The following is a 25,675-nucleotide window of genomic DNA, read 5'->3' as shown; positions in this document are numbered from 1 at the left end:
CAGCATTTCTAATGTAATGAAATTTTTTAGAAAGCAAAAGTGAAACTTGCTCAGTCATGTCCCACTCTTTGCGACCCTGTGAACTATACAGTTCATGGAATTCTCCAGGCCAAAATAGTGGAGTGAGTCGCCTTTCCCTTCTCCAGGGGATCTTCCCAACCCAGGGATCGAACCCAGGTCTCCCACAATGCAGGCAGAATCTTTACCAGAGTCAACCTAAAATTCTATACTCAACGAAAATTTCTTTAAAAGGGGGAAAGAGTAAGGAGAGATCCAGACTTTATCAGATATTCAAAAGCTGAAAAAATGTACTGACAGCAATCTTGAATTACAAAAACTGTTGAAAGACCTGCAGAAATGAAAATTATACTGTGAATTTAAACAAAGGAATGAAGACTACCAGAAATGGTAAATATGTGGGTAAACATAAACTGACTCAGGGACTCAAACTGATGCTTGTGTATGAATGTTTACAGCAATACTATTTACAATATGCAAAAAAAGGTAAAAACAAGACAACTGTCCTTTAACCTTGAATGGAAAGACGTAGTATAGCTGCATAATTCAGCCATAAAAAGGGATGAAGTTCTGATATAAGCTACAACACGGGTGAACCTTGAAAAAAATAACAAAATGAAATAAACAAAATGATAAATATTGTATGATTCCTCTTAAATGAGGTACCAGGAACAGGCAAATTCACTGAGACAGAAAGTAGAACTGTGGTTATCAGCAGCTGGAAGGGTAGAGAATACAGAGTTACTATTTAATGGGTACAGAGTTTCAGTTTGGGGAACACAAAAAATTTTGAAAATACATAATGGTTATGGTTGCAAAACACTGAATATAATTAATGTCAATGAATAACACACTTCAATGTAATGCTGTATTTTTACCACATTTTTAAGAAAATGACTGTTACATAGAAACAGAGCAGAAAGTGGTTGACAGAGACTGGGGAGTGTGGGAAATAGAGTACAAACTTTCAGCAATAAGATGAATAAGGCCTGAGGGGCTAATGTATACAACATCTAAGTACAGCCAATAACACTGTATTGTGTAACTGAAATCTGCTAAGAGAGCAGAACTGTGATAAATTAAAGATGTATACTATGAATCCTAATTACCAGGTAAACAACAGAATAACAGCCAATTAAGGAAATAATGGAGACACACATACACATATACTCAATTTGAAATAAGGCAGAAAAAAGGGAAATGGGGGGTGGGGAAGATAAATAACAAAGATAGTAACCAAGCATACTGATAATCACATTAAATGTAATTGGTCTAAAGAAAGTTAAAGTGAAAGTTGCTCAGTCGTGTCCAACTGTTTGCACCCTGTGGACTATAGAGTCCAAGGAATTCTCCAGGCCAGAATACTAGAATGGGTGGCCTTTTCCTTCTCCAGGGGATCTTCCCAACCCAGGGATCGAACCCAGGTCTCCTGCATTGCAGGCGGATTCTTTACCGGGCCACAAGGGACACCCAGTTGGTCTAAGCATCTCCATTAAAGGGCAGAGATCATTAAATTTCAATATACAACTAAATGCTGCCTCAAAGAAATTCTTTAAATATAAAGAGACAGCAGACTAAAAGGTTGGAGAAAGAGTTATCAGTTTAATACTAATGAGAATGAAGTTGTAGGAGATATATGAATATTAGACAAAGTTAATAAAACAGCTGGAGAAGGAAATAGCTACCCACTCCAGTATTCTGGCCTGGAGAATTTCAAGGACTGTATAGTCCATGGAGTCGTAAAGAGTCGGACACAGCTGAGCAACTTTCACACACACACAGTAAGAGTAGCACCAGGAAATAAAGAACGAACAATGAAACAAATATGCAGGTAAATAAAACAGACTACTTTTCTCTGCTTGAGATTTTAAAATTACGTTAGACTACTGAAATAAAAGTAACACTGTGTGATGTAGTTCTCAATGTGTGTAGCGCTAACACTTAAAACTAATCAATGGGAGACAGTTAAAATACCTAAATAATTGGGTGAAATTTCTGTAATTCACTTTAAGTGGCAAATGTCTAGTATTCCCTGGAGCAATCATTAAAAAATAAAGGATATATTCAAAAACACTATAAAGAAAATGGTATAGTAAAATATGTTCAAGCAAACCACAAAAAGGCCCAGAAAAGACAAATGCAAAACAAAGGGAACACACAGAAAAGTTACAACAGGACACATCTAAGTCCTAATGTATCAATAATTACAGTAAACTGGCAGACTGAATTTAAAAATGACCCAACCATATTTTGTCTATAAAAAACTCATTACAAACAAACATAATGATATAGGTATTTTAAAAGAAAATAGATATGAAAAGATATACCAAACATGAACCAAAAGAAAGCTGGAATGGCTAAAGTAGCACATACACTTCAGAGCTAGAAATTACAGGGACAGAGCAGCATTATGGAGGAGGGGTATGGCAACCCACTCTAGTATTCCTGCCTGGAGAATCCCCATGGACAGAGGTGCCTGGTGGGCTACAGACCATGGAGTCGCAAAGAGTAGGACACAACTGAGTGACTAAGCACAGCATACAGCAGCATTATAAAATGATTACAGGGTCATTTCACAGAAAAGTTCTAACAATCCTAATTGTGCATACACAAAATAACACAAGTTAAAGATACACAGAGCAAAAACTCAGAAAACTGAAAAGAGAAGATCAACAAACCCGCAAATAAGTGGAGTTCTTCAATACCCCTAAGTCACTGCTACACAGAAAAATCAACAAGGAAAAGAAAACTGAACAATATCATTCACTGATGGAATCCGATTGAAACTTACAGAACACTACTCCCAACAACAGCAAAATATACATTCTTTTCAGAGACACAGAAAATTCACCAAAATATAGATCATATCCTACATTATAAAACAAATCTCAACAAATTTAAAAGAACTGAAACAATATAGAGCATGTTTTCTGACTATAAGTCAAACTAGAAAGGCAAGAAAATCTATTGGGAACATTTGGAAATTGAACAACACATTCCAAAAAAGATCCATGGATAAAAAAAGGAAGCTGCAAGGAAAACAAAAGTTACACTAAAATCAATGAAAGTGAAATTAAAGCATGTTAAAATTTGTGGGATACAGTAAAAGTAGTCCTGAGACGAAAATTTATAACACAAAATACTCAACTTAGAAAAGAAGCAAAAAAAAAAAAAAAAAGAATAAAACTCTTTTTTAAGATTCTACATCAAGATACTCCCAAAAAAAGCATGTAAACCCAAAGTAAGAAGGGCATATATGATGATAAAGAGCAAAAATCAGAGAATTTGAAAACAGGAAAACAAACCAAACACTGGCTCTTACAACATTACCAATAACTATATGCCAATAAAATTGAAAATTTAATGAAACAGTAATTTCTAATAAAAACAGAATGCACCAACACTAAATCAATAGTGGAAAGCCAAAATATACTTATAACCCTATAAAGAAATCAAAGCAATAGTTAAAAATTCCTCCCACAAAAAACATACGACCCAAATGGTTTCCCAAGTGAGTTTTATCAAATTTTTATTAAGTGGTTTAAGGTATAAATTATAATTTATCACTTTGGAAAATAATTCACCACTACTTTGTAAGTTGGAACATTCATTTTTATAACCTACAAATTCCCTCCTAGGTATTCACCTAACAGCTTATGTAGATCTGGACCAGGAAACATGCATAACAGAACACTCCACACACAGTGCACGCATAAGACAATACTGCCAGCAACTGCTAAGAACTGGGGGAGAAAGTCAAATGCCTAAGGACTGGAGACTGGATAAATAGAATGAGATTTCTTTTTGGTGTACACAAAAGATTACATGGTTATGAAAATGAACGAACTACAGACCCACACAAATAAGAAATCTTAGTACTCTAATACTCAATGAAAATTCAAGTCCCTTGTAGGTCAGCATACAGTATGATTATGTTTTGTATTATCAAAAACAAGCAAAATTAGATATACACATTTTATTAATAAAAAAGGAAACAAAAACAATGCAAAATATTTGTTAACTTTGGTGGGGGAATAGGTAGAATAAGTGAGGAGGACACAGAAGTCACAGGAAATATTCTACTTATCAGATTGGGGGCAAATTCTGGTTATTCAGCTTATTAAATTTTTCAATAAATAAACTTTAAAAGTGCATGTCTTGAACTGATAAATTATCATAAATCAAGAATTATAGCTAATTAAATTCTATGAACATAATGTCTATTAAAAAACAAACAGTTAAATAGGTTCAAAGACTTTAATTACTGTAACAATACTTCTAGCAAATAAGCTGTAAATACCCTCCCCTAAACATTCTCCTTAAAACACATATGGGAAAGTATATCAAAAGTTTGGGCTGTGGCAACTCAGAGATAAAACAATATATACATACTTAATCTGATTCAAAACTAAGGAATTCTATTCACTGATTAGGAATGGACATTCATAATGACCAGGCAGTAAGCTTCCTTTTCCATTCATGAAAGCCCAATCTAAGCAAAAACCCTATTATAACAAATAAGGCCCAAAATAGTAATTTCCAGTAAGTTTTTGACTTGTGTAAACACAAGTCCAGAAAATTCCTATGCCCACACTCAAGGGAAATCTAAATCTCCCTTCATGAAGAGAAATACAAGTATAAATATAATTCAAGACCTTAAGAAACAATTTTGCATCACAGAAGTAGTAAAGTTGCCTCCTTCAAAATAAATTTATATCACAGTCTAAAAGAATTTCAGAAAATATCTCACTCTTATTCTTGACTCAATGTAAGAGGACACATTATCTTAGTGAAACAGAAGTTATTTGTTAGAAAAGAGAAGCAAAATCTTTACGAAACCACATCATAAAAATTGTAGAAAGAAAGAAAGAAAGAAAGAAAAAGGAATAGAAGAGATCAAATTAGTAAAAAGAAACTAAAAACAATCCAAGTGATTGGCAGGATATATGGTAAAGTGACTATATGTATGTACATTTGTATCTATCTCAAATCTACCAGAAGGAAAAAAAAAATCAGATTCAATGAAGACAGCTTCATCTTCAACAAAAGTGACAAATGGCCACATATCCCTGAGCTCTGGGATGTACCTGTGAGACACAATGGAAATAACCAAATCAAAGGAGGGTGGCTACATGTTACATTCTCAGTCTCTAAACTCAAGTAAATACAAACACCTACTTGAAAGAGCATCTTCATTGCAGAAAAATACTGAAGACAAAGGATCTTTTTCTTTAGGGAAAATCCTGTCAGAAGTACATTTCTACAACCTAATAATGGCATGGGAAGTGAGCCAGGTGGCATGCTATTTTTTCCCAAAAATGGCTGACTGAGTTGAGAGAGTTTCAATTACTGAGCAAGTTAATGGTGCAGAAAGTAGCACTGATCCAACACATACCTGAATTATGGCCACCCAGTGACCTAACTAATGTCACCTTTCTTTCTTGCACAAAATAGATTAAATGAAAAAACAATAATACAACAATGTCCTTAGGTATCTAACTTAACTTATAAGGAAGGCAATGACTGTAACAGTCCCTCATTCATGAGCAAATTTCCTATATCCAGGTACTGTTCTATATCTTAGGGGTTTGGATTACACAAGTGTACTACACACTCATCAAAACCCAGTTAATTGAATGATCACTTCCAGAATGGCACATTAAGAACCTATGAAAATCCACTTTGTTAAAAGCAAAAACAATACCCGAAAAAATTGTCAAAATCAACTTTTTCAAAACTCCAAATATTTACGTCTTACCAATAATCCAAGGAGTGGTTACTTAAGACAACATCGATGAGTCTTTGGTGAAAACTGCTAGCTCTGGTACGTTTTCACATACCTTATCCCATTCCCCTCTCACCAGCTCTACAGAAGCCTTGAAAACCAACAGCCCTGCAGTCATGGTGAAAATTGACAGCCTAGGAGTCGCTGGAACAAGTTTGGAGTTTCCCAGAAGTTCCTTCCCCATAGAACTGACATTATTGGATCTGACAGTTCCCTAGAAACCTCCACTTGCAGGGTATGTCTTTATTTGACCTAACTCAGAATTTGCTCAGTGTGAAATGCATTTTCCCTGGGTCATTTGTCAGAAACAATCAGTGGCAGATGTTTATCATCATAGTTGACTGAGGCAATGAAAACAGTTGGAAAAAACCACAAATCTGTCCCAAAACTTAGAAGGAAAACCTGGAGAATGGGAGGTCCATAGTGGTTTTGAAAAGCTCCAACACATTCACGAGAATCAAGAAGATCACACTCCTGTTCAGGACTGTATTCATACTCAAGAAAGTACTGAAAAGGCCCTAATCTCTCATTTCTGGCTGACTTTGATATTCAGTGCAAGCAAGAGTTATAAGCTAAGGCAGAGCATTCCACTTCCTGTAGGAACATTAAAAAACATAGCCCATGTGCACACAGAACTCCTTGGCAAGAGCTGGAAGACTCAGTGGTTCCAGACACTTGAGAAAAATGTCTGATCATCAACTGACCATTAGATTAACTGAGCACAGACTTCAGAGGCAACACAATATAAAGAATACAGGTTTTACCGAATTAGTCTAGGGAAGTCACTACACAAACAACAAAAAGACAAAAGGAACAATAAGTTGTGGGTGTGTGTGCGAGTTAGTCGCTCAGTCCTGTCTGACTTTTTGCAACCCCACAGACTGTATAGCCCGCCAGGCTTCTCTGTCCATGAGATTCTCCAGGCAAGAATACTGGAGAAGATTGCCATTCCCTTCTCCAGGGGATCTTCCTGATCCAGGAATTGAACCCAAGTCTCCTGCACTGCAGGCAGATTCTTTACTGTTTGAGCTACAGAGAAGTTCCAATAAACCCTGGGAAGGGAGATAAATATGATTTCCAGATCTGCCACACTACATTATTTAAAATGTCCTGTTCTAAACAGAAAGCTATGTGCCACATCAAGAAATATTAAAGTCTGACCTAAACACAGGAAAAACAGCTCTCAATAGAAACTGTCCCAGAGAAAGCCCAGGTCTTAACTAGACTTACCAGACTAAGATTTAAGTCAGCTATTTTATAACAAATGCTGGAGAGGATGTAGAGAAAAGGCAACCATTCTACACTGGTGGTGGGAATGTCACTTAGTGCAGTCACTATGGAAAACATGATGGAACTTCCTCAAAAAACTAAAAACAGAGCTGACATATGATCTGGCAATCCTACTCCTGAACATATATCTGGACAAAAATATACATGCACCCCTATGTTCACAGCAGCACTACTCAGAATAGCCAAGACATAGAAACAACCTAAATACCCACTGACAAAGGAATGGATAACAAAGGTGTGGTACGTATATGCAATGGAATACTACTCAGACATAAAAAGAATGAAACAATGCCATTTGCAACAAGATGAACGAAACCTAGAGATTATCACACTAATTGAAGTCAGAAAAGAGAAAGACAAATACTATATGATATCACCGAAATGTGGAATCTAAAATATGACACAAATGAACATTTATGAAACAGAACAGGCTCAAAGACATAGAGCACGGACTAGTAATTGCCAAAGGTGGAGAGTGGGAGAGGGATGGAGCAGGAGTTTGCAGTTAGCAGACGCAAACCAGTATATGTAAGATGGATAAACAAGGTCCTACTGTATAGCACAGGGAACTATATTCAGTATTCTGTGATAAACCATAATGGAAAATAATTGTTTTTAAAAAAGAATATATATATATATGTATATATATATATGTATAAATGAATCACTTTGCTGTACAATAGAAATTAACACAGCATTGTAAATCAACTGTATTTCAATTTTTAAAAATTTAAAAAATAAATCAGCTATTTTAAATACATTCAGTGAACTAATAAATTATTTCTATTGAAGCAAAAAACAGTAAGAAAACAGTATTTCACCAAATACACACTATCAGTAGAAACAGAAACTACAAAGAACCAAATGAATTCTGGAATTTAAAAAAAAGAAAAACTCAAAAGAAATTTCAATAGGTGACTCATGAACAGATATGAATAGGCAGAAGAAAGAATCAGTGAACTTAAAGACAGGTTGACTGAAATTATTTAGTCCAAGAAATGAAACAAAGATGAACCACATAAGGACAGGAGAGGAAGAATATTTGAGTAATGGCCAAAAACGTCCCCAATTTGATGAAAATCTTCATCTAGACCTCCAAGAAGTTCAACAAACACCAAATATAATGAACTTAAAAACCAGACATACCACAATCAAAGTATCAAAAGCCAGAGGAAAAAAGAGAACTTTGAAAGTGAAAGAGAGAGGTGACTAATCACATACAAGGGATACTCAAGATTAAAAGCTGATTGCTCATCAGAAACTATGGAATCAGAAGACAGTAGGTTAACATATTCGAAGTATTGCCAGGAAAAGACTGTCAACCAAGAATTCTTTATTCAGGACAAGTAGCCTTCAAAACTGAAGGAGAAATTAAGATATTGACATATAAAATCTGAGGGAATATGTCATTAGCACATCTGCTATGAAACAGCTACTAAAGAAGAGTCTACTGAACGATCTGAATACAAGAAAAAATAAAGACTAAAGTAGAGGTAACTATATAAATAGAAAAGGACAGTGTATTTTTTACAACTCTCCACCAACCTGATTTAAAAAACAGCTGTTTAAAGCACTGACTATAAAACTGTATTGACAGGGTTATAATGTATAATGATGCCATTTATATGAAAATAATAATACAAAGGAGAGAGGAATGAAGTTATATAGAAATGAAGTTTTTGTGCATTATTGATATTAAACTGGCATTTATCCAAAATGGACTGTTTAAAATGTTAATTGAAATCACTAAGAAACACAAGTGAAATATAGATTAATAACTATCCAAAGTATATCAGTGATTGCAATGAGAGGCAGAATTGACTATAAATGGGTACAGGGTTTCTTTTGGAGTAATGAAAACGTTCAGAATTAGTTGTGATGGCTGCACAACTTTGGTATGAATTATATGACCATAAAAATATGACCATTTAATGAAGATATACTTAAGACAGATGGGTAAAATTTCAAGGTAAATTTTACTTCAGAAGAAAAAATTGAATTCTACCTAATGATATCAATACTTGACTCAACAGGAGCAAGTTTACTGGTATCTGTAATTTACTTTGAACTGAACCAAAAAATAAGTTGACCTGGACTTCCCTAGTTGTTAGTGGATGAGAATTCATCTGTTAAAGAAGGGGACACAAGTTTGATCGTTGCTCTGGGACAGTACCACATGCTGTGGAGCAAATAAGCCCATAAGCCACAACTATGGGGCCATCTGCTACAACTACTGAGGCCCCCTCACTGCAACCTCTGAAGTCTGTGTACCTTGAGCCAGTGCTCTGCAACAAGAGACGCCACTGCTCTCACACCTAGAGAAAGCCCACACATAGCAACAAACACCCAGCATAGGCAAAAATAATTTAGTAATTTTTTAAAAGTTTTAAAGTCTGTCAGGTTTTTTTTAAATGACCTAAAGGTTAGCCAGCAAATTTGACAAACTCAGCAGTGGCCACAGGACTGGGAAAGGTCAGTTTTCATTCCAATCCCAAAGAAAGGCAATGCCAAAGAATGCTCAAACTACCACACAACTGCACTCATCTCAAACGCTAGCAAAGTAATCCTCAAAATTCTCCAAGCCAGGCTTCAGCAATATGTGAACTGTGAACTTCCAGATGTTCAAGCTGGTTTTAGAAAAGGCAGAACCACCAGAGATCAAATTGCCAAACATCCGCTGGATCATCGAAAAAGAGTTCCAGAAAAACATCTGTTACTGCTTTATTGACTATGCCAAAGCCTTTGTGTGGATCACAATAAACTGTGGAAAATTCTGAAAGAGATGGGAATACGAGACCACCTGACCTGCCTCCTGAGAAATCTGTATGCAGGTCAAGAAGCAAGTTAGAACTGGACAAGGAACAGCAGACTGGTTCCAAATTGGAAAAGGAGTACGTCAAGGCTGTATATTGTCACCCTGCTTATTTAACTTATATGCCGAGTACATCATGAGAAACGCTGGACTGGAAGAAACACAAGCTAGAATCAAGATTGCCAGGAGAGGAGCTAAGATGGAGGAGGAGTAGGAAGGGGAGAACACTTTCTCCCCCACAAATTCATCAAAAGAGCATTTAAACGCCGAGTAAATTCCACAAAACAACTTCTGAATGCTGGCAGAGGACATCAGGAACCCAGAAAAGCAACCCAACTCTTCGAAAGGAGGTAGGAAAAAATATAAAAGACAAAAAAGACAAAAGAGGGAGGGACAGAGTTCCGTCCCGGGAAGGGAATCTTAAAAAGAGAGAAGTTTCCAAACACCAGGAAACCTTCTCACTGCCGAATCTGTGCCGAGCCTTGGAAGCACAGAGGGCAACATAACAGGGAGAAAAAATAAACAAACAATTAAAACTCGCAGATTGTGAGCCCTACGGTAACTCCCCCAGCGGAGAAGCAGCGCAGACGCCTGCATCCGCCATTAGCAAGTGGGGGCTGGCCAGGGAGGCGCCGCGCCGGCTGCATCGCAAGGATCTGGCCTGAATACCCCGAGCGCTAACTGAGCGAAATAATTTGGGCTAGCAAACCAGACTGTGGGATAGCGAAAAGCCAGCCCTAACCTAAGACACCGCCAGGCCCGCGCACGGAACAAAGGACTGAACAGAGATAGCCGGCGGCAGACCATCCCCCTCCGGTGACAGGCAGCCAGAGCCGGAAGGGGGCAATCGCAGCCCCAGAGAGACATTATCTATAAAACTGTTAGCAGGCTTCTTTGCTAACTAAAACTTCTTGGAGGTCTGGATGGTCAACATCTGCCTGAGAAGGTGCGCCGGTGCACACCTTAGATAACCGAGCTGTGGGGAGGCGATAAGTCACAGCAATCGCGCACGCCAAACACCTCATCACCTGAGCTGCTCGGATCTGGGAATGGCACAAAACACAGGCCCAACCGAGAGTCTGCGCCTCTGAGGACTACCCGAGTGCCTGAACCTGAGCGGCTTGGACCTGGCAAGTGCAGGCAGCCCAGGGCCGGCCACGGATGGTTCCTGGCGGAGCAACCTAGAGCCTGAGCAGTGTGGGCAGGGAGGCTACACCGGCAGTGAAGGGGCGGGGGGGGAGGGGGGCAGACCCAGTGTGGCTGAGGCACTGCACACGCCAGTGTTATTTGTTTGCAGCATCCCTCCCTACCTCCCCTCAGCGCGACTGAACAAGTGAGCCTAAAAAAAAAAGTGTCCTCCACCGTCCCCTTTGTGTCAGGGCGGAAACCAGACACTGAAGAGACCAGCAAACAGAAGAAGCTATAACAGAGGGAACCGCCTTGGAAGCTACAGGCAATAGATTAAAACCCTGTGGTTAGTACCAACTACCTAGGAAGGGGCCTATAGATCTTGAGAAATATAAGTCGGACCAAGGAACTAGCCAAAAATGAACTGAACCCGCAATACTCACAACAAAACCGGAGAAAGTCCTAGATATATTTTTACTATTTTTACGATCATTTTTTCTATTTTTTTAATTAAAAAAAATTTTTTAAGTCCTCTATTATTCCTTTAATTTTCACTTTTATAACCGATTACTTTGCAAAAAAAAAAAAAGACGACCCCATTGTTTTTTTAAAGCAAACTTCATATATATATTTTTTATAATTTTTTTGACCTTGTTTTTTTTTTTTTTTCTTCCTTCTCTTCTTTAACATTTGAAATTCCAAACTCTACTCTAGATTTTTAATTTTAGCTTTTTGGTATTTGTTATCAATTTTGTACCTATAGTTTTTTTTTTTATAATTTCTGTGACCCTTTTTTACTTTTTCTTTTTCTCTGTTTCTTTCTCTTCTTCTTTTAAATAACACTGTATATCTGAAATTCCAAACTCTACTCTAGAATTTATATTTTTTGGTATTTGTTATCAATTTTGTACCTGTATTTTCTTTATAATTTATGCGACTTTGTTTGTTCTTGTTTTTTTTCTCTCTCTTTTTCTTCTTCTTTTTTTAACATTGTATTTTTGAAATTCCAAACTCTACTCTAGATTTTTAACTTTTGCTTTTTGGTACTAGTTATCAATTTTGTACCTATATTTTCTTTATAATTTTCGCAACCTTGTTTGTTTTTGTTTGTTCGTTTTTTCTCTCTTTCTTTTCCTTCTTCTTTTCTTTAACATCGTATTTTTGAAATTCCAAATTCTACTCTAGATTTTTAATTTTTGCTTTTAGGTATTTGTTACCAATTTTGTACCTTTAAGAACCCAATCATCAGTACCCATTTTTCACTAGGGAGCTAGTGAAAAATTACTGGCTTAACTGCTCTCTCTCCCTTTGGACTCTCCTTTTTCTCCACAAGGTCGCCTGTGTCTCCTCCCTAACCCCTCTCTACTCTACCCAACTCTGTGAATTTCTGGGTGTTCCAGACGGTGGAGAACACTTAGGGAACTGATTACTGGCTGGATCTGTCTCCCTCCTTTTCATTCCCCCCTTTTATCCTCCTGGCCACCTCTGTCACCTTCCTCCTTCTTCTCTTCTCTGTATAACTCCATGAACAACTCTGAGCGGTCCAGTTGTGGAGCGCACATAAGGAAGAGATTACTGGATAGCCCACTCTCTCCTCTACTGATTCCACCTCATCTCATTCGGGTCACCTCTAACTCCCTCCTCCCTCTTCTCTTCTCCATATAACGCTGTGAACCTCTCTGGGTGACCCTCACGGTAGAGAAACTTTTCATCTTTAACGTAGATGTTTTATCAATGGTGCTGTATAGAAGGAGAAGCTCTGAAACTACTGTAAAAATAAGACCGATAAGTGGAAGCAGGAGGCTTAAGTCCAAACCCTGACTCCAGGGAGCTCCTGACTCCAAGGAACATTAATTGACAGGAGCTCATCAAATGCCTCCATACCTGCACTGAAACCAAGCACCACACAAGGGCCAACAAGTTTCAGGGCAAGACATACCAAGCAAATTCTCCAGCAACAAGGAACATAGCCCAGAGCTCCAAGATACAGGCAGCCCAAAGTCACCCCAAAACCACAGACATCCCATAACTCATTACTGGACATTTCATTGCATTCTAGAGAGAAGAAATCCAGCTCCACCCACCACAACACCGACACAAGCTTCCCTAACCAAGAAACCTTGACAAGCCACCTGTACAAACCCACACACAGCGAGGAAACACCACAATAAAGAGAACTCCACAAACTGCCAGAATACAGAAAGGACACCCCAAACTCAGCAATTTAAACAAGATGAAGAGACAGAGGAATACCCATCAGATAAAGGAACAGGATAAATGCCCACCAAACCAAACAAAAGAGGAAGAGATAGGGAATCTACCTGATAAAGAATTCCGAATAATGATAGTGAAATTGATCCAAAATCTTGAAATCAAAATGGAATCACAGATAAATAGCCTGGAGACAAGAATTGAGAAGATGCAAGAAAGGTTTAACAAGGACCTAGAAGAAATAAAAGAGAGTCTGAATAATGCAATAAATGAAATTAAAAACACTCTGGAGGCAACAAATAGTAGAATAACAGAGGCAGAAGATAGGATTATGAATTAGTATATAGAATGGTAGAAATAAATGAATCAGAGAGGATAAAAGAAAAACGAATTAAAAGAAATGAGGACAATCTCCGAGACCTTCAGGACAATATTAAACGCTACAACATTCGAATCAGAGGGGTCCCAGAAGAAGACAAAAAGAAAAACCATGAGAAAATACTTGAAGAGATAATAGTTGAAAACTTCCCTAAAATGGGGAAGGAAATAATCACCCAAGTCCAAGAAACCCAGAGAGTCCCAAACAGGATAAACCCAAGGCAAAACACCCCAAGACACATATTAATCAAATTAACGAAGATCAAACACAAAGAACAAATATTAAAAGCAGCAAGGGAAAAACAACAAATAACACACAAGGGAATACCCATAAAGATAACAGCTGATCTTTCAATAGAAACTCTTCAAGGCAGGAGGGAATGGCAAGACATACTTAAAGTGATGAAAGAAAATAACCTACAGCCCAGATTATTGTACCCAGCAAGGATCTCATTCAAATATGAAGGAGAAATCAAAAGCTTTTCAGACAAGCAAAAGCTGAGAGAATTCAGCACCATCAAACCAGCTCTCCAACAAATACTAAAGGATATTCTCTAGACAGGAAACACAAAAACGGTGTATAAAATCAAACCCAAAACAATAAAGTAAATGGCAACAGGATCATACTTATCAGTAATTACCTTAAACGTAAATGGGCTGAATGCCCCAACCAAAAGACCAAGACTGGCTGAATGGATACAAAAACAAGACCCCTACATATGTTGTCTACAAGAGACCCACCCCAAAACGGGGGACACATACAGACTGAAAGTGAAGGGCTGGAAAAAGATGTTCCATGCAAATAGGGACCAAAAGAAAGCAGGAGTACCAATACTCATATCAGATAAAACAGACTTTAAAACAAAGGCTGTGAAAAGAGACAAAGATGGTCACTACATAATGATCAAAGGATCAATCCAAGAAGAAGATATAACAATTATAAATATATATGCACCCAACACGGGGGTGCCGCAATATGTAAGACAAATGCTAACAAGTATGAAAGGAGAAATTAACAATAACAATAATAGTGGGAGACTTTAATACCCCACTCACACCTATGGATAGAACAACTAAACAGAAAATTAACAAGGAAACACAAACTTTAAACGATACAATAGACCAGTTAGACCTAATTGATATCTATAGGACATTTCATCCCAAAACAATGAATTCCACCTTTTTCTCAAGCGCACATGGAACCTTCTCCAGGATAGGTCACATCCTGGGCCATAAATCTAGCCTTGGTAACTTCAAAAAAATAGAAATCATTCCAAGCATCTTTTCTGACCACAATGCAGTAAGATTAGATCTCAATTACAGGAGAAAAAGTATTAAAAATTCCAACATATGGAGGCTGAACAACACGTTGTTGAATAACCAACAAATCACAGAAGAAATCAAAAAAGAAATCAAAATTTGCACAGAAACTAATGAAAATGAAAACACAACAACCCAAAACCTGTGGGACACTTTAAAAGCAGTCCTAAGGGGAAAGTTCATAGCAATACAGGCATACCTCAAGAAACAAGAAAAAAGTCAAATAAATAACCTAACCCCACACCTAAAGCAAATAGAAAAGGAAGAAATGAAGAACCCCAGGGTTAGTAGAAGGAAAGAAATCTTAAAAATTAGGGCAGAAATAAATGCAAAAGAAACAAAAGAGACCATAGCAAAAATCAACAAAGCCAAAAGCTGGTTCTTTGAAAGGATAAATAAAATTGACAAACCATTAGCCAGACTCATCAAGAAACAAAGGGAGAAAAATCAAATCAATAAAATTAGAAATGAAAATGGAGAGATCACAACAGACAATACAGAAATACAAAGGATCGTAAGAGACTACTATCAACAATTATATGCCAATAAAATAGACAACGTGGAAGAAATGGACAAATTCTTAGAAAAGTACAACTTTCCAAAAACTCGACGAGGAAGAAATAGAAAATCTTAACAGACCCATCACAAGCACGGAAATTGAAACTGTAATCAAAAATCTTCCAGCAAACAAAAGCCCAGGTCCAGATGGCTTCACAGCTGAATTCTACCAAAAATTTAGAGAAGAGCTAACACCTATCCTACTCAAACTCTTCCAGAAAATTGCAGAGGAAGGTAAATTTCCAAACTCATTCTATGAGGCTACCATCACCCTAATATCAAAACCTGACAAAGATCCCACAAAAAAAGAAAACTACAGGCCAATATCACTGATGAACATAGATGCAAAAATCCTTAACAAAATTCTAGCAATCAGAATCCAACAACACATTAAAAAGATCATACACCATGACCAAGTGGGCTTTATCCCAGGGACGCAAGGATTCTTCAATATCCGCAAATCAATCAGTGTAATACACCACATTAACAAATTGAAAAATAAAAACCATATGATTATCTCAATAGACGCAGAGAAAGCCTTTGACAAAATTCAACATCCATTTATGATAAAAACTCTCCAGAAAGCAGGAATAGAAGGAACATACCTCAACATAATAAAAGCTATATATGACAAACCCACAGCAAACATTATCCTCAATGGTGAAAAATTGAAAGCATTTCCTCTAAAGTCAGGAACAAGACAAGGGTGCCCACTTTCACCATTATTATTCAACATAGTTTTGGAAGTTTTGGCCACAGCAATCAGAGCAGAAAAAGAAATAAAAGGAATCCAAATTGGAAAAGAAGAAGTAAAACTCTCACTGTTTGCAGATGACATAATCCTCTACATAGAAAACCCTAAAGACTCCACCAGAAAATTACTAGAGCCAATGAATGACTATAGTAAAGTTGCAGGCTATAAAATCAACACACAGAAATCCCTTGCATTCCTATACACTAATAATGAGAAAACAGAAAGAGAAATTAAGGAAACAATTCCATTCACCATTGCAACGGAAAGAATAAAATACTTAGGAATATATCTACCTAAAGAAACTAAAGACCTATATATAGAAAACTATAAAACACTGGTGAAAGAAATCAAAGAGGACACTAATAGATGGAGAAATATACCATGTTCATGGATTGGAAGAATCAATATAGTGAAAATGAGTATACTACCCAAAGCAATTTATAGATTCAATGCAATCCCCATCAAGCTACCAACGGTATTCTTCACAGAGCTAGAACAAATAATTTCACAATTTGTATGGAAATACAAAAAACCTCGAATAGCCAAAGCAATCTTGAGAAAGAAGAATGGAACTAGAGGAATCAACCTACCTGACTTCAGTCTCTATTACAAAGCCACAGTTATCAAGACAGTATGGTACTGGCACAAAGACAGAAATATAGATCAATGGAACAAAATAGAAAGCCCAGAGATAAATCCACACACATATGGACACCTTATCTTTGACAAAGGAGGCAAGAATATACAATGGATTAAAGACAATCTCTTTAACAAGTGGTGCTGGGAAAACTGGTCAACCACTTGTAAAAGAATGAAACCAGAACACTTTCTAACACCATACACAAAAATAAACTCAAAATGGATTAAAGATCTCAACATAAGACCAGAAACTATAAAACTCCTAGAGGAGAACATAGGCAAAACACTCTCCGACATACATCACAGCAGGATCCTTTATGACCCACCTCCCAGAATATTGGAAATAAAAGCAAAAATAAACAAATGGGACCTAATTAAACTTAAAAGCTTCTGCACAACAAAGGAAACTATTAGCAAGGTGAAAAGGCAGCCTTCAGAATGGGAGAAAATAGCAAATGAAGCAACTGACAAACAACTAATCTCAAAAATATACAAGCAACTCCTACAGCTCAACTCCAGAAAAATAAATGACCCAATCAAAAAATGGGCCAAAGAACTAAATAGACATTTCTCCAAAGAAGACATACGGATGGCTAACAAACACATGAAAAGATGCTCAACATCACTCATTATCAGAGAAATGCAAATCAAAACCACTATGAGGTACCATTTCACGCCAGTCAGAATGGCTGCGATCCAAAAGTCTACAAGCAATAAATGCTGGAGAGGGTGTGGAGAAAAGGGAACCCTCTTACACTGTTGGTGGGAATGCAAACTAGTACAGCCACTATGGAGAACAGTGTGGAGATTCCTTAAAAAACTGGAAATAGAACTGCCTTATGACCCAGAAATCCCACTGCTGGGCATACACACTGAGGAAACCAGAAGGGAAAGAGACACGTGTACCCCAATGTTCATCGCAGCACTGTTTATAATAGCCAGGACATGGAAGCAACCTAGATGTCCATCAGCAGATGAATGGATAAGAAAGCTGTGGTACATATACACAATGGAGTATTACTCAGCCATTAAAAAGAATGCATTTGAATCAGTTCTAATGAGGTGGATGAAACTGGAACCTATTATACAGAGTGAAGTAAGCCAGAAAGAAAAACACCAATACAGTATACTAATACATATATATGGAATTTAGAAAGATGGTAACAATAACCCTGTGTACGAGACAGCAAAAGAGACACTGATGTATAGATCAGTCTTATGGACTCTGTGGGAGAGGGAGAGGGTGGGGAGATTTGGGAGAATGGCATTTAAACATGTATAATATCATGTATGAAACGAGTCGCCAGTCCAGGTTTGATGCACGATACTGGATGCTTGGGGCTGGTGCACTGGGACGACCCAGAGGGAGGGTATGGGGAGGGAGGAGGGAGGAGGGTTCAGGATGGGGAGCACGGGTATACCTGTGGCGGATTCATTTCGATGTTTGGCAAAACTAATACAATATTGTAAAGTTTAAAAATAAAATAAAATTAAAAAAAAAAAAAAAAAAGATTGCCGGTAGAAAGATCAACAACCTCAGATATGCAGATGACACCACCCTTATGGCAGAAAGTGAAGAGGAACTAAAGAGCCTCTTGATGAAAGTGCAAGAGAAGAGTGAAAGAGCTGGCTTAAAGCGCAACATTCAGAAAAGTAAGATCATGGTATCTGGTCTCATCACTTCATGGCAGATAGATGGGGAAGCAATGGAAACAATGAGACACTTTATTTTTGGGGGCTCCAAAATCACTGCAGATGGTGACTGCAGCCATGAAATTAGAAGACACTTGGTCCTTGGAAGAAAAGCTATGACCAACCTAGACAGCATATTAAAAAGCAGAGACATTAATTTGCCAACAAAGGCCAGTCTAGTCAAAGCTATGGATCTTCCAATAGTCGCGTGTGGATGTGAAAGTTGGACTATAAAGAAAGCTGAGTGCCAAAGAATTGATGCATTTGAACTGTGGTGTTGGAAAAGACTCTTGAGAGTCCCTTGGACAGCAAGGAGATCCAACCAGTCCATCCTAAAGGAAAGCAGTCCTGAATATTCATTGGAAGGACTGATGCTGAAGCTGAAACTTCAGTACTTTGGCCACCTGATACAAAGAACTGACTCACTGGAAAAGAACCTGATGCTGGGAAAGACTGAAGGCGGGAGGAGAAGGGGACAACAGAGGATGAGATGGTTGGATGGTATCACTGACTCAATGGACATGAGTTTGAGCAAGCTCCAGGAGCTGATCATGGGGACAGTGCGGCCTGGCGTGCTGCAGTCCACGGGCTCATAGAGTCAGACACAACTGAGAGACTGAACTAAACTGAAAGGTTAGTGGAATAAAAAGAGATGTGGTAAAGCAACTGTCAATGGTAGAAGCTTAGTATGAAAATGTTGCGTATTGACTACAGAATTTCAACTTTTCTGTATGTTTGAAAATATTTATAAAATGTTGAGGGAACGAATAGTGTTCAGGAAACACTCAGATCCAGAGGGTAGACTGTTCTACAACTAGTCTGAACTCTATTTAAAAAAAAAAAAAAAAAGACTTCATGAAAGACAAATATGGGGAATTATAGAATAAACGAGACATGAAAGACATGGCAAAGGGAATCTGAATATGGACATTATAATTAGCTATTCTGAATCACTGAGAAATGTGTTGAGTGTAATAATGATATTATGGCTATTTATGAGAACATAACTGTGAAGGAAATACATGGTACAGTACTAAGCAGTAAAATATCATCGAGTTTACAACTTACAAATGATTTAGAAAGAGAAACTGTGTGTTCTGTGTACATGCATGTGTACACCCATACATACATAAACAGAAGATTACAAATGTGGCAAAATGTTAACATAAATCTAGGTGAAGGATACATGAGTACTAAAACTGATTTTCTGACTTATTGCTGGCTTTTTATTTGAAGTTTTTACAACATATTTATTAATCTGAAATTTTTCAAAATAAAAGAGAGGAAAGGGTTGTACCAAAGTGAATGAGACTTACAAAGAATATTGTCAAAATAGAACTCGCAACTCATCTCCCCCTACTGTCCTCTTCAAAATGCTCTAACCACATTGGTCTTCTTTTTGTCTCTCAAATGAAACAAGGTGATCACAGTTTCAGGGTCTTTGTCTTTGCTGATGTCCTTCTACTTGGAATGCTCTTCCCCTAGATTTTCACTTTGGGTGGTTCTTTTCTAATCATTCAAGCCTCAAGTGAAATGTAACCTCAAAGAGGTCACTTCTCTTCTAATCACTTCACCTAAACAAGACAGCCATCAGGCTCTAACATGTTACTTGATATTTTCTTATCAATAACTGAAGTGCTTATATATTTTTTGGTTTACTTTAGGCTTTTCCTCTACTACAACATAAACTATAGTCAAGACAGTCAGCTGCTTTGTATTTTTAGGCTATCCTTCCTTTTCTTCCATAGCCTATTCCCTATATACAAACATCCTTATATCCAGTAAAAAAAAAAAAACTTAACTGGAAGCAGTAAAACAACTGATCATTTTTTCTATAGGAGTAGAAGTTAGAGAAGTGCGGGGGAGGAGGGTTACAACTCACACTAACAGAAACTGGACTGAGTTAAGGGACTGATGGTACTGGATTCAAAGACAGTATGAGTACATGACTGCTATAACAACAATTGTGTTTCTGGATGCAATATCCATAAAGCTAGGATCAGACCCAGCAACGGTAGATTTCTTCCAAAAATTAAAATTTCCCTAATATTTGAATTAGGTTTAAAAGTTTGTGCTGTGCTAAAATCTAAAGAAATTTTAACAAACTGTAGGCTCCACTTCTTTCAACTCTTCCACTTGATTTAACTAACATTTTTCTGACCCTTTGCCCCAATCTGCCATCTGTCCTCCTTTCATTTCTACCGAATATTTCTATCTTATGCTAAATTCTATCTTTAGACTACAAAAGATCACTGTCTTCTTTATGGCTATTTTATAAATCCTTGAAGTGGCATGTACTCATGAAAATGGTGAAGAAGAACAGTTGGAGAAAAATCTGAGGCCAAGAATGAGAAGGAATAGCTACCATGCTGCTGCTAAGTTGCTTCAGTTGTGTCTGACTCTGTGCGACCCCATAGATGGCAGCCCACCAGGCTCCCCCGTCCCTGGGATTCTCCAGGCAAGAATACTGGAGTGGGTTGCCATTTCCTTCTCCAATGCATGAAAGTAAAAAGTGAAAGTGAAGTCGCTCAGTCGTGTCCGACTCCTAGCGACCCCATGGACTGCAGCCTACAAGGCTCCTCTGTCCATGGGATTTTCCAGGCAAGAGTACTAGAGTGGGCTGCCATTGCCTTCTCCGAATAGCTACCATGATAGCTTGTATTTACTGACTACTTATCATTTGCCAGGCTCTAAGGATTTACATGCACTAACTCATTTGGTTTTCACAAAACCTTAGGCGGTTATTATCCCCATTTTACAGATATATAAACTGAGATAGAAGTAAAGTACCTTGACCAGTGTCATACAACTAATAAAGCTAGAATTCAGATGAAGCCAAATGATCCCAGAGCCCTTGCTTTTCACTTACTGCCTCTCATCATGGCACTGGAAGGCTTTACAAAGTTGATGAAAATTCTGAGTGCTGAAATCTCAGAAATGAGAAGGCAAATGCGTTAACTATATTAATTTTACACATTATTGAGACAGATCCTTAAATTTGGGTGACTTTCCCTGACACAACTAAGAACAAAGGAATAAGGACATGAATAAATACTAACTTCTTAATAAGAATGTTAACAGATTCTCCCCAAGTGTGTTTCCTAAATTATAAAACATAGCTTAAACATCAATCCCACTGTGAGTCATGCCTCTAAGTAGAATTCAACTATCTCAAGGAGCTAAATCTTTATATCCCTGACAGCTTTGAGTACACTTTGTTTCCTTTATGACATTCTCATTCAAGATATTTTCTACAAACATATTCCCATACAAAACTCTTGACTAGACTCTACTCCCTAACAGCTGTGAACGTTTTGTAAAGCAGAGCCCTGAAAGAGCCACAGTGAGCTCCAGAGAACTACATGTGGTTCCTTGGACATTTTGCACGAGTTATCAGGTGATTTCTAAAGCCCACTTAAAAAACATTCTACTGCTCTAGACATTATACAGCTTTCTTCAAACTTTAGTTATTAAGAAAAGGGGGAAAACTCCACAGTAGGCAACATATCAACAGAACACCTCAGGAAATGCATCAAGAATCATTCAATGGAGGGTACAATATGATTTATGCAGTTTTGACTTTTTAAGTATTGATCTTAAAAACTATTTTATTATAAAACTCTAAATAAATATGCTGATAACGTATATAAATAAAGAAATAGAAGAGTTCTTCTTATTAAAATACCCAGCTGCCCATAAAAAAAGTGAGTAAGGTTCTCTAACCTTTCAAAGTCACCTTGCCTTGTAAATTTTGACAACCTATACACGGCCCAGTTGTTAAGCTGTTTAGAGGTCATTCCTCTTCCATTATCTATCACTGCAACGGCAGGTTTTCCTTGTGTTTCATCAAAATGCTATGAAATAAGTTCAAAAAGACAGGAAAAGTTGTATCAATATTAAAAACATGAAAAGTTCAATATAAAAAATGTGATTCATTGGGCTCACTCATACATTGCTGGAGAAGTGTATATTAATACAATTTTCTAAAAGGCACTCCAGCTGTATGAACCAAAGGCCTTAGTATTCATGTCCTTTAACCTAGAAATTCCATTTTTCAGAATGTAGCTTGAGGACTAATCAGAGATGTGTACAAAGATCTATAAGGGTGCTCCTGATACCAGCACTGCTTACAATGGCAAAAGCAAAGGGAAACGAATCTAAATGTTCAACAGCCACAGACTGATTACATAATTTATATTACAGTCAATAAATCAAATTGCATCAGTGGTGTATTACATTGGAGAATAGCCATGATATGGCAATGTTTACAATCTACTTCTAAGGGAAAATAGAAGATCACAAACAAAATGTACACTATAATCACACATACATGTATACATATATCCATAGGAAAAGGGCAAGTGAAAAAATTTTAATGAAGAGACATCAGATAATTATTTCTACTTTTAGTTTATATTTTAATTTTTTTCCAATAAACCTGCAGTACTTCCATAAAAACACAAGTTAATTTGATTTAGAGTATTATTTTCTTACCAATTTGATCTGTATTCTTCTAACACCACTGTTACGAGAAGTAGCAGACAATGAATTGTCAATTAATTCTGCAAGAGCAAATGCTGGAAGAGAGTGAGAAAACATTACTGCTTAAGTTCTCCCTCCTAAATACTTCATATAAAAGTTCAAAGTAGAAGGAATTCTGAAGTACCTTAAGCCATCACTTTTATTTTCCAAAGAGCTAAAATTAAGTATTATCCTGATCCTAATGACACAAACATAGTAAGGCATCATCAATCACCACCAGCATAAAAAAGCAGTTACCAACGAGTACTTGTATGGCACTACACAGCACGAGTGAGCCAGCCATGATTCCTGGCTTCAAGGAGTTTATAATCTAAAGACAGACATACACACACGAGAGACAAACAGAAGACCATAACCATAAAATCAAATAGTAGTCTGTGGTACATACTTACATCATGCACAAGTCAAACTAAGCACATTTAGGGATACGGGACAAATATGAAAGTGTCTATTAAGGGCTGATTTAAATACAGGTATCTCGCAACACCAACTTGTGAAATGGCAGAATGTATCTGCTTAACTGACACAAAACTGCTCTTAATTTCCTACTATACAACCAGCCTGACCTTCAGTTTATCAGTGGCTCAGCACTATTTCTAACATTCTCCTTTCTGCAGGGTCAGTATCCAAACTACTTCCCACTTTTATCTCCTTAATTAAAAGGGTGAGCATACTAAATTAATGTCTCTTTCACTTAAGCATAACTCAACTTAAGCTGTAATTAACCCACAAAGTAGCATTCCAGCAAGCACTTCCAAACGCTAAACATGTAGGGGATGGCTCCGTTTATAAACTAGCTGGAAAGTAGTCATCACAAATCAGATATGTATAAAGATCTGGTGAAGGGTATTAACTAGAAAATGGAAAAGTAGGGACACTGTAGGAAATGGGAAGAAAAAGAATTAAGGGAAATTTCAAAGGAAAACATGAGTAGAATTTAGTATCTGATTAGATATAAAAGGAGAAAGAAAAAGAAATCCAAGGTGGCTTTGAGTGCTTGTTCTAGAAGACTGGAAAAACGGTCATCTTTTTCCATAAAGGGAAAATTCAGATGGAAGGACAGAAAAATTCAGTTTTAGGTGTGATGCCCGACCACTGTATCAAGCTCAATAATGAGTAGAGGTGATGTACAGGGAGCTGGAACAGACCACACTTAATAGAGAGAGTAAAACTGTGGCTATCTTAGTTACTTCTGCAAAATAAGGTCATTACCTTCATGTTAGCTAACACACAGGATTAAGGATCAAATGAGAAAATGCTCACAAAGCGCTTGACACAGTGCCTGGCTCTGCAGCTGAGAGCATAACAACAGCAGTCAAGGTAAGGATGTACAAGAAGAAATAGTCATGAGAATATTCAGTCATTTGTAACAATTAAAAAAAAAAAACCTGAAATAACCTGAATGTCTAGTAACAGCAGTGTGTGTGTGGGTGTCTGTGCGCTAAGTTGCTTCAGTCGTGCAAGACTCTTTGAGATCCCATGGACTGTAAACCGCCAGGTTCCTCTGTCCCTAGGACTCTCCAGGCAAGAATACTGGAGTGGGTTGCCGTACCCTTCTCCAGAGGATCCTCCCGACCCAGTGACTGAACCCGTGTCTCTTACATCTCCTACACCAGCAAGCAGGTTCTTTACCACTAGCGCCACGTGGGTCTCCTGCATTGCAGGCAGATTCTTTACCTTCTGAGCCATCAGGGAAGTCCCAACAACAACAGTATATAGTGTTCAAATAAATTATGTTATCTAAATACTGTGTAAGCCCTAAAATAAATATATATTGACATACATATTAAAGATGTTCATTTTAAATTAAAAGGTTGGTTAAAAAAGAATGCATCAGGAATTCCCTGGCAGTCCAGTAGTTTGGACTCTGGGCTTTCACTGTCAAGGGCCTGAGTTCAATCCCTGGTTGGGGAACTAAGATCTTGTAAGCTGCATGGCACAACAAAAGGAAAAAAAAAAAAAGTATGCACCATATAATAACAACAACAACAACAACAACAAGAACAAAAAAAAAATATATATATATATGAAAAGGTCTGAAATGATAAACACCAAAGTGTTGGTGGTGGTTACATCTGGGTGGCAGAGATGGGAATATTCTTTGTGTTGTTTTTGTTTATCTATGTTTTCTAATTTTCTACCAACTCTAATGCATATACAATGAAAAAAATATTTAGTAAGAAAGTTTACAGGGGACCTCCCTGGTGGTTCAGTGGTTGAGAATCCATCTGCTAACACAGGGGACACAGATTTGATCCCTAGTCTGGGAAGATAGCACGTGCTGCAAGGCAACTAAGCCCATGTGCCATAATGAAGATCCAGCACAGCCAAAAATAAGTAAATTTTTTTAAAAAGAAAGAAAATTTATAGGGAGCTCCCTGGTAACCTAGTGGCTAGGATTCCAGGCTTTCACTGTCAAGGCCCGGGTTCAATCCCTGGTCAGAGAAGTGAGATCCCACAAACCATATGGTCAAAAAAGAAAGAAAGAAAGCTTATAATGAATACCTAAACACTTTCGCAGAATCCAAATGGAAGAGATTCTCTAAAT

At 37.4% G+C, this 25,675-nt stretch overlaps 1 protein-coding gene across 3 annotated transcripts in view; it reads right to left on the bottom strand.

The window, feature by feature from the left end:
• SMCHD1 (structural maintenance of chromosomes flexible hinge domain containing 1) overlaps nucleotides 1–25,675 on the bottom strand; it is a 135,499-nt gene that overhangs the window by 95,669 nt on the left and 14,155 nt on the right. For all 3 annotated transcript variants that reach the window (XR_008706685.1, XM_055559420.1, XM_055559419.1), the window contains exons 4-5: nucleotides 23,080–23,162; nucleotides 22,309–22,439 (exon numbers count right to left, since the gene is read on the bottom strand). Coding sequence is in view for 2 of the 3 variants with exons in the window: in XM_055559420.1 (XP_055415395.1) it covers nucleotides 22,309–22,439; nucleotides 23,080–23,162 (214 nt within the window). In the remaining variant the exon portion in view is untranslated. The remainder of the gene's footprint in view (nucleotides 1–22,308; nucleotides 22,440–23,079; nucleotides 23,163–25,675) is intronic.

Source organism: Bubalus kerabau, chromosome 21, assembly GCF_029407905.1.
Source record: "Bubalus kerabau isolate K-KA32 ecotype Philippines breed swamp buffalo chromosome 21, PCC_UOA_SB_1v2, whole genome shotgun sequence".
In the NCBI taxonomy this organism is placed as follows: Eukaryota; Metazoa; Chordata; class Mammalia; order Artiodactyla; family Bovidae; genus Bubalus; species Bubalus kerabau.
Note: the sequence above shows the minus strand (reverse complement) of the source record. Positions and strands in the feature narration are given on the sequence as shown.